Source organism: Rhinopithecus bieti, unplaced genomic scaffold, assembly GCF_001698545.2.
Source record: "Rhinopithecus bieti isolate Rb0 unplaced genomic scaffold, ASM169854v2 scaffold_495, whole genome shotgun sequence".
NCBI classification, from domain to species: domain Eukaryota; kingdom Metazoa; phylum Chordata; class Mammalia; order Primates; family Cercopithecidae; genus Rhinopithecus; species Rhinopithecus bieti.
Window position 1 is genome coordinate 1,198,268 of NW_016803120.1, and position 10,450 is coordinate 1,208,717.

Below are 10,450 nucleotides of genomic sequence, written 5' to 3' on the forward strand. Positions count from 1 at the left end.
GCCTGCCACCTCGCCCGGTTAGTTTTTTTTGTATTTTTAGTAGAGACGGGGTTTCACCGTGTTAGCCAGGATGGTCTCGATCTCCTGACCTCGTGATCCACCCGCCTCGGCCTCCCAAAGTGCTGGGATTACAGGCTTGAGCCACCGCGCCTGGCCACTTCTGAAAGTTCTGATGGTGATTGTTTAAATTTGAAGGTTGAATGAAAATGGAAAAGTACGCGTCAGCTCCTCTCGAGCAGAATGCTTCCTGAGGCACCAGGCTTCCTTGTGAATTAGTCTTGACACCACTCCATAGCCTCTGAGAGGGCAGAGCCTCTCATTCCCACCACAGTTCAGCCGGTTCCTAGCAGCTCCCTTCTGTGTGCTTCTCTCTCCACACACTCCTGTGCTTTCCACATTCTGACTTCTGAATGTTGGCTCACCCCTGCTTGTGTAAACCAAAATAGGAACCTCCACCCTCTACCAAGTCACTTGCCTCAGAAGTTTCACAAGCACTCGGAAAGAATTCTGTGAGGGAGGCCAGGCGAAGTGCCTCATGCCTATAATCCCGGCACTTTGGGAGGCTGAGGCAGGTGGATCACTTGGAGTCAGGAGTTCGAGACCAGCCTGATCAATATGTGAAACCCCGTCTCTACTAAAAATACGAAAATTAGCCAGGCGTGGTGGCGCATGTCTGTAGTCCCAGTTACTAGGGAGGCTAAGGTGGGAGGACTGCTTGAACTCGGGAGGCAGAAGTTGCAGTGAGCCGAGCTAGAGCCACTGCACTCCAGCCTGGGCAACAGAGCAAGACTCTGTCTCCAAACAAACAAACAAACAAAAAAACAGGCCGGGCTCAGTGGCTCAAGCCTGTAATCCCAGCACTTTGGGAGGCCGAGACGGGCCGATCACGAGGTCAGGAGATAGAGACCATCCTGGCTAACACTGTGATACCCCGTCTCTACTAAAAAATACAAAAAAACTAGCCGGGTGAGGTGGCGGGGACTGTAGTCCCAGCTACTCGGGAGGCTGAGGCAGGAGAATGGTGTGAACCCGGGAGGCGGAGCTTGCAGTGAGCTGAGATCCAGCCACTGCACTCCAGCCCGGGCGACAGAGCAAAACTCCATCTCAAAAAAAAAACAAAAAACAAAAAACAAAAAAAACCCAAAGAATTCTGTGAGGGTCGGGTCGTGGAGAGGAAGAACACCGGGTGGGGGGTCGTCATGAGCCCCTCCTTCTCGTAAGTAAACGGGCAGGTGTTTTCCTTTGCTTTCTTCCTAGAAAACAATCATATTTAATTCTCCTTCCCCCACCCCAGAGATTAATGTAATTCTGTAATTACAATAATCTTTCTAAGGTTATTCTTAGAGGTTTTCCTCGAGAAGAGAGAAGATGTTTCTGCCATGTTAAGGGTTCAGAAAGTGAGCACATTTGGCGAAATAAGTTTAAAGACTCGACAATAATTCCATAGTAGTAAGAAGATCTACCCTGAAGAATGTCATACTTTTTTTTCTCCTGGTGTAACAGCCCTGGCACAAGGAAGAAGTTGGTTCTGCCTGGATGCCAAGGATGCTGGGAAGCGGCAAGAGACCAGGTCATATAGAAAGCAGCAAAAACCAGCCAGTGTGGCTGGGTCTATGTTGATAGACAGCATGGAAGAAAGAAGGAGCCTGGGAAAAGGAATAGGTTGGGGATGGCAGGGCTGTGAGTTAGATGGGAAGGGACTCTTTGTCTTATTTTTTCCATTCTGAATGCTTTTCTCCCTCACATTTTACATTTCACAATTTCCCTCACATTTCTGAATTTCTCTCACATCTCTGAAACCGTGATGCAACTTACATTAGAAAGCTTCCTTCTACTGCATTCAGCTGGGTGATGGTCATGACCTTCCATGGATACCCTCTGATAAGATCAAGAAAGTACTAGTATTGAGAATCTTCTAGACATGGGAAAATAAGGTTCATGATGAATTACAGCTTGGGAAATTTACCTAAACTCTATCCTTAAAATGAGCCTAATACAAGAGATTTTTGTGTACCAGAATACAAGGAATAAAGTCATCTGTTCAAAGGATTAAGGGGCTGCTGCTGTCTGTCTGGGAAAGAGGCTTCCACAGGTCCAGGTGTTGGCGGAGGGAACTACTGGCCCCAGGAGTGAGGAAGAGCAGGGCTAAGGGTGAGGTTGGACTACTGGGCAAAGCATGGCTGGATATGGGTATGATAGTAATACCTTGCAAGAAGAAAGGCAAACAGTAGAGAAATATGGGTGAAGTGGAGACCCAGCTCTGAGCTGGTAATGGGTGGGGCCCTGTAATGATAGAGAGGTGAGGACAGGAGTTGAGGGAAAGAGGTGGGTTAGGCAACCCATAGCTGGAGCTCCAGCCACCACCAGCAAATGAGAAGGCACTGGATCTTGAGTTAAGTGGGAAGGTGACAAGCTCCCCCAACTTCCAACAGCTAATAGAAGAGTTACGCAGAAGGTTGCGATGAGAAACTGCAGGGCCCAGCTATCAGCCCCAGGAGCTTGGAGGACGGTGGAAGAGGCGAGAACAGAATTTCCTAGGGAAAGAGCTGGAGGTTAAGCTGGAGGTGGCTGTATATCAATGATGCAGTTTTGACTCCAATTCAGGGCTGTGAACTGGAGACCCAACCAGAAATAACCTCTCCTAGCAGAGCCAAGAAACACTGAGACCATGCTGATGGTGTGTTTAACCTGAAGTCTGGGTTGTTTCAAGTTTAACCTGAAGTCTGGGTTAATCCAGCTCCTAAATAGGGTGGGCCCTTCCTTCTCCAAGCTCTAGGTTAGGGTGGGTCTGGAATAACATGGAATTTACAGAAAGGTGACCCCACCTAGCACCAGAGACAGGGGGAAGCCCAGGAACCTCACTGTTGTCAGGGTCCACTGCTGGAGGCCCTGGCCAGCTGAGCTGATGGTGCAGGGCAGGGCACTGTGGAGCAATTCTGCAATCCCACGTTACCAAGGGTGAGGAGGGGACCAGATCCTGCATCACAAGGTACTGCAACTGGCCCTTCACTTCTCATCCCTCCAAAAGAAGCAGGGACCTAGGTTGCCCCTGATTTGGGGATCGCAGGAGATCAGAGAGAATAGCTTAAGAACTCCACCTGGCATGACTGAGGTGCAAGCATGGGAAAAAGGAAGCCCTTGTTCACCATGTTGGTCTCGGTGGGGCTTCAAAGCTAATCACTGAGCAAGTGGCCAAGTTCCCAGCCAAGAGTGGCCCTCTTTTGTCGTCGCCTTCCTGGCTCTATGATACACTCAGATTTTCACAACCAAATGTACATTTGATATCTGATGTAGACAAATGGAATTGCCCTAAAGGACAAGCAGTCCCCTGCCCATGAGGGGAGCATTCACACACACATCCTCCTGCTGAGATGGATGGATGCATTTAGACCAGGCATGAAGTACTCAAATACATTGCTGTGGTTAATATCTTGACTGGTCACAGGCACAAATTAAGCTGGAAAAATGTTTATGATGTTGCCACTTTTAAGAGACTGCACAGCTGCTTGTAGGCAGTAATAAGAGTAGTCTATGTTTACTGAGCACTCGCCCATGTGCTGGTCGTAAGCCTTTAGCCTGCATTAACTCATTTAATCCTCAATTACGAGATGGGTTCTTCTATTATGGTTGCTCTCCATTTTTCACATGGAGAACCTGTGGCAAAATGAGGGCATGTGACCAAGATTACCTAAGCGTTAAGTAGCAGGCCAAGACTTGAACATAGGTTATCTGACCTCAGAGCCTGGGCTCTTAGCCACTGTGCCATTCCATCTCCAACTTACAGAGGCTGCTGCTTTCAGGGGCTACCCCTGGGGTGTCACTCAGTACCTGTTGTGTCTTGAGGAGGCCCAATAAATGACACCTTATTTCCATGCCTGAGTTTTGAGCCAATAAAGGAATGCTATAAAAGTACAGGGCAGGTGGGAATCCAAAATCCTACATTTATTGTTTAATAAAAATGGATATTGACAACTAAATCTCAGAATTAGATAGATTGGGGGCTCTAGAGCCAGATTGTGTGGGTTTAAATCCCAGCCCCAACCTTCACTAACTGGGAGATCTGGAGAATCCCTCTGAGACTCAGTTCCCTCCTTTGTAAAGTGGGACAATAATGGTACTTCCTTACAGGATTGTTGTGAAGATTAAATGAATTAACACATGGAAAGCACTTAGTCACTGGCATGTGGTGAGTTCTCACTCAAGATTAGCGATTATCTTTACTATTAACTATATATTACCAGGTGGCCCAGGGACTCCTGCATGACTCCCCATGGGGTCTTGCCTCCAGAAAACTTGCTGCAAGGAGGGCAGAAAGCAGAAGTCATGCTTCTTGCGGGCAGCTTGCTTCCCAGAGAAAGACGGAAGCCAAGAAGTGGGCTTTACAGGTCAAGTTCTCTTTACAAACCCACCATGAAAAGAAGAGAGGCCAGGAGTGTGGTGCAATTGAACCTTCCACCCCACGGAATGAAATATGACCTGCCCTCCCATCCCCAACCTATCCCTAGTGTATTGGGCACCAGCATCCCAGAAGCCCTGTTCTAGAGGCCATGCTATTCTGCCCTGGGATCTGTCATCAAGAAAACTTGCCTTAACAGTTGGGAAGTGTTGAATAATTTGTTTGCTTTCTGATCCTAGAAATAGATCATATAAGGATAGGCTAGAGTAATCAGATTGTTTGGCCGGGAAACTCAAGGCATGATGCTCCCGAGTAGAGGAAGAAAGGCTGTGAGGTAGCTGTCAGGCCTCTGAGCCAAGCTAAGCCATCATATCCCCTGTGACCTGCACGTAGACATCCAGATGGCCTGAAGCAACTGAAGATCCACAAAAGAAGTGAAAATAGCTTTAACTGATGAAACTACACCATTGTGATTTGTTCCTGCCCCACCCTAACTGATAGGATATATTCTCCCCCGACGCTTAAGAAGGTACTTTGTAATATTCTCCCCTCCCCTTAAGAAGGTACTTTGTAATATTCTCCCCGACCCTTAAGAAGGTACTTTGTAATATTTTCCCCACCCTTTAAAATGTACTTTGTACATCTATCCCAAACCTATAAGAACTAATGATAATCTCGCCACCCTTTGCTGACTCCTTTTTTGGACTCAGCCCGCCTGCACCCAGGTGAAATAAACAGCCTTGTTGCTCACGCAAAGTCTGTTTGGTGGTCTCTTCACACAGATGCGTGTGACAGTAGCACTGGTAAGTGAGAGAAGAGACTACAGCTGTGCTAGGAACCGTTGGCCAGAGCCTGTTTTAAGAGGGAAAGGCTGAAAGTGTAGCATGCTATTTTAACTAGAATTATAGTTGGCCAGGAATAATTCTCCCTTTATCATTATCATCATAATTATCACTGTAATTATAATAAATAATACTTGATGGTTGAAAAAAAAAATTCAGATTGGTTTCCAAAGGTTCTGTGCCTTAGATAGAAAAAGCAGGAAGGCCTTTACTCACCTGCGTGGTGCTTTTCCTGATAGGACACAGTCTTTTCAGACTGCTCAGGGCTGGCAAAGGTCACTACATCTGAAGAAGTTAATGGAGAACTGATGTCTCCAAGAAGTGCTTTACAGTCAGAAAGTTCTGGAGTCATTTCCGTTTTTCAGTTTCAAGTCAACTTGTGTGGCTGTAGATAAGTCATTTGCCCTTTCTGGGCCTTAATCACTTCACCTATAAAGCAAGGACACTGGACCACCTCTCCAAGAATCATTCCAACTCTGACCACCTCTAATTTTATATTTCTTATTTATACTAGTGAACCCAATGGGCAGTGTTCCTGTGATCTCAACCCCAGGGGAACATGTGGGCATTTTATCGAAGAATGGCCTTTGCTATCTGGTCCTTTAGTGACTCAAACAGTCGAAGATCCAGGATCCTTGTTGTTGGTGATGGTGGTGGTGGGGGCACAATTTAGAACAGACAGGTTTTCTGCACCCCTCATTTCAAATATGGACACTGCCCAATCTAGTACCTAGAGCATAACAGGCCCTTAAAGCATTTTTATTAATTTGTAAGTCTAGCTTGTGACTCAAGTTCACCAATGATTTCACTGAAAACAGTATTTGTAGGTTTTAATTTTACCCATTCTGAGAAAGGGCTTTTTTTTTTTAAACCTTTTTTATAGAGATAGGGTCTCACTATGTTGCCCAGGCTGGTCTCTAACTCCTGAGCTCAAGTGATGCTCCCACCTCTGCCTCCCAAAGTGCTGGGATTACAGGCATAAGCCACCATGTCTGGCCCAAGAAAGGGTTTTTAAGAAATCCCTGCCTGGGAACGCAGGACTATCCTGTCTCATCGGTCAAGGCCCTCCGGCATGGGTTTTCATTCACCAGCATCAGCTGAGTACCCACTATGGGACTGGCCTGAACTTGGTGAGCGGGCCTCAAAGATGAACAGGAAGGGTCTCTGCTCTCAGTGAGAGGAAAACAGTCATGAGAAAGATTGAAGGAAGTGACACCTGAGCAGAGTTTCAGACAGGAACAAAAAGGGCATGCCAGGCAGACAGACAGCATGAGCAAAGGCGTCCGGTGCGAGAAGACTTGGAACCACAGAACAGCTAAATGTCCAAGCACTGCTGGTGTGTCAGGATCTGGGAAAAGAGGATGGAGATGGGCCTGGATAGGTAGGCAGGGACCAGCTGAGAAGGGCCTATGGCTTGGCTAAGGAGTTTGGATTTGTCCTGAAGGCAGTGGGGGATTTGTCCTGAAGGCAGCTGAGAGAGGGATGTCACTGAAGATATTTCAGCAGGGGGTTATGACATGTCCAACTACTCTGTTAGCAGAACAGTGTTATCTTCTAAACTGAAGGCCTTCAGGACAGTTATGGGCCTTACCACAGAACCGAGAAGAGCCCCTATGTAATACACAGGTTGTGGAGTATTCCACCTCAGGTTTGTTGTTGTTGTTGTTGTTTGAGACTGGGTCTCAGTCCTGTCACCCAGCCTGGGGTGCAGTGGTGTGATCTCAGCTCACTGCTGCCTTGACTTCGTGAGTTCAAGTGATCTTCCCACCTCAGCCTCCAAGCAGGCAGGACCACAGGCATGTGCCACCATGCCTGGATAATTTTTTGAATTTTTAGTACAAAAGAGATAGATTTTTGCCCTGTTGCCCAGGCTGGTCTCAAACTCTTGGGTTCAAGCAATCCTCCAGCCTGGGCCTCCCAAAAAGCTGGGATTACAGGCATCAGCCACCACGCCTGGCCCATCTTAGGTTAAAGAAAAACATGACTAAGGAATAGTATCAGGTCTCAGCTTGCCATCGTTTCCTCAGGAAGGGTTTCTCTCCCTGGACCAGGTTAGCTCTCCTTGCCACATGATCCCGTGGCACCCAGAACATTGTCTCCTGACAACGTCACTCTTGTTCAATGCCCATCTTCCCTTCAGGACCCTAGGTTCCATGACAGCTTGGATTTTGGTTTTTCTTACTCACTGCTATCCCCCCAGTTGCTTGCCCAGTGCTGGCACTAGTAGATGCTCAATAAATATTTCTTGAATTAAGAACAAGAGTCACACTGGAGGGATGATCAGAGAGGTGAGCCAGGGGAATGTGATTTCCCTCCTGGTGATCACTATAAATGAAACCCAGAGGCTGGGAGAGTTTCCTAAAAGAGAAAGTTTTAATCCGGGCTCTGTCATGTGCCCACTGGATATATTTCGCTCTGGTGTGCCTTGACTCCTCGCTTATGAGGTGAGGTAGGTGGACAAAAGCGATTGCTAGGTCTCTCTCTCTAACCCCAACATTTTATGCATGAAAAAATATTCCTTGCCTATGACTCTCTTCTTTCTAGGGTTGCTATGTTTCGGAAAGATATGGCCACTGGTAAATTAAAGAATAATAATATCATGATTTTAGCCAGAGAAACCAAAGTAATCTTACAAAGATGAAAGGTATTTAAAATGAAAGGGTAGATCTGGGCTGTCTGGAATTTGTTCTGAGAAAGGAATATTTTTACAGGATGAATTAAACTGAGTTCCAACCACTTTTATAAAAAGCAAGATTTTTTTTTTTCAGAGAGAAAGAGTCAGAGCATGAGAATCAGCCCTACCTCCCCCGCTCTCCCTCTGGATTTTGCTGAGATTTGGTGAAGTATCTGAGACCTGTTCCTCTCCTCCCTGCTTCACACTTAAGGACAGAGCCCAGCAGAATTGCTGCCAGGATCCTTCCCCCATTGCCCATGTGCACAGCTGAGCTGCCGGAGGTGCTGAGTGGGAGGACTCGTCCGTGGGGGGAAAACCCAGCCAGTAAGCAGGAAGTTACTCACCGGAGGTCTCTTCCAGATGAACTGGATGGGGAACTTCTGGCTATAAAAGAGAGAGGTCTCATCCGGCGGGAACTCAGGGTCCACATAAAGAACTTTCTTTTCTAGACATTTCTTGTGAAGCTGCTCGAATGTCTTCTCTTTCACTCCGATAATAGGAAAATTGCGGCTGATGATGGCTGAATAGATGCCACTTGGGTTTCCACCCCCAGCCTCGGTGGTCTTGCTCTGGGCCGGGTGAGGAACTGGCCCTGGGGACCTTGGCTCAGCCGCTGTCCTTGGAGCCACAGATGCACTAATGACGGTCGGCATGGCAAGTGGCTTTGGAAGAAAAAGCTTTTTAAAGAAAACAAGATACAGCTACCTTCAAGGAAAGGAAGCAACTGCAAAGGGGAAGTTGGAGTAATTCTGTCATCTGAGAGAAAAGTGTCCACATCCAGTTCGAAGTTGAAAGCCCATCAGAAGGTCGTACAGGTTATGTCCATCTTAAAAACCGAGCTGTGATTCTGAAGCCATAAGTTCTCCTGAATAATGAGTGCTAAAGGATTTCTGAAGCAATGTTGACCTGGGTTCTCCCACCAGCAGCATGCATGCCAGAGGGAGAGAGAAAGAGAGTGAGGGTTGTGTTTCAGTGGCCTGAAGATGCTTGAGCCAGGAAAACTAAAAATAGATGTGAAGAAACACTGTGAGTATGAGAGCTAGAGAGACTGCATGCTAGAGAGAGGAGCACCTGGCTAGGGACATCTCTGTTGCCATGAAGTGCTGGTGTTGTCAGAAAATGAAAAGGGAGTATCTGAGTAAGGTGAACACTGGAAAGAAGCTGAGAACTGCTGACATGTTGTTGAGTAGGCAGTTATACAGACCACCCAACTACTGGCCACCAAATGAATGAAAAACAATATTGCAAAAAAGCTAGTTAGGGTGAACGAGAGGTACTGAATTCTAGGAAAATATTCTGTGAATTTTAGAGAACATGATTTTCAGTCCTAAAATTTTAGGATATCAGAACATTATTCAATGTTAGATTTGGCATCTTTTCTAGAATGTTCTTGGGTCAGCGTTTATTGGAAATGTCTGCATGGAAAATGCTACTCAGCAGAGTCCTTGGTTGAGAAAATCCCTGTCTGTACCTGCATACTTGACCTTGCCACCTCTTGTCTCTTCCCATCCCTAAAATAAACACTGGGACTGAATCTGCTATAAAAAAATGCACCTGCAGGGCGCGGGGGCTCATATCTGTAATCTCAGCACTTTGGGAGGCCAAGGCGGGTGGATCACATGAGGTCAGGAGTTCGAGATCAGCCTAGCCAACAACAGTGAAACCAGTGAAAACACAAAAATAAGACAGGCGTGGTGGTGGGTGCCTGTAATCCCAGCTACTTGGGAGGCTGAGACAGAAGAATCGCTTGAACCCAGGAGGCAGAGGTTGGAGTGAACCCAGATTGCGCCACTGCACTCCAGCCTGGGTGACAGAACGAGACTCCATCTTAAAAAAAAAAAGTGCATCTGAGCACAGTAAATCCCCAATGTCATCAATAGGTTCTACTAAGCTTGTTTTGGTTAAAGTCACAGTTTATAAGAACCTATCAACGATGTTAAGTGAGGACTTACTGTACAGGTTACATGTTGACTCATTCAGCCATGCCACATTACGCATCTGAGACAGAAGCTGGAATTGGATACTGAACCAGACTGCCTGTCAAGCCCTGGGATGTCACACCTGGTTTTAGGGCTCTTAGATGACAGCATAAGTGGCTCTGGGGAAGGAAAGTGCCTGCCTGGCCTCCACCTTGTTTTCTACCCACAATAGCTGCTCCCTGGCCTGTAAGGAGATGACCACATTTCAAGTATGGCAGAGTGGAGGCACGTCCTAGGCTGTAGTCATGCCTGTTCCTATGCGACCAGTCTCAATAATCCAAGATTAGAGGCTACGGAAGAAGGTGGGAAGTGACAGATAAAATAGGGAGTACTATCAGCCTCCTGATCCCTGGGATTGCGGCATTGAAGAACTCTTCTGTCTGGGCTTGCAGGAACCATCAGCCTAGCCATCTGTTCCTCCAGGAAAACGCCCAGGGCTCTTTACTAGTCTTGGAGAGGCAGAATAGAGGACAGCGGTCTCTGGTGGCTGACCACCTCGGTTCAAAGTCTAGGTTGGCCCTTTACTGGCTGTGCCTGTGTAACTTTAGGTGAGTTATTT

The 10,450-nt window shown here is 47.0% G+C and overlaps 1 protein-coding gene across 4 annotated transcripts in view; it reads right to left on the reverse strand.

Annotated features, from left to right (window-relative positions):
* The window catches only part of CAPN3 (calpain 3), a 44,650-nt gene extending 35,632 nt beyond the window's left edge, over positions 1-9,018 (reverse strand). For 3 of the 4 annotated variants that reach the window (XM_017860920.1, XM_017860838.1, XM_017860993.1), the window contains exon 1: positions 8,257-9,018. In XM_017860920.1, the coding sequence (XP_017716409.1) occupies positions 8,257-8,565 (309 nt within the window). In that variant the 5' untranslated portion in view covers positions 8,566-9,018. The remainder of the gene's footprint in view (positions 1-8,256) is intronic. The other variant, XM_017861071.1, reaches the window with a different exon arrangement.
* Between the last annotated feature and the right edge of the window lie 1,432 nt (positions 9,019-10,450).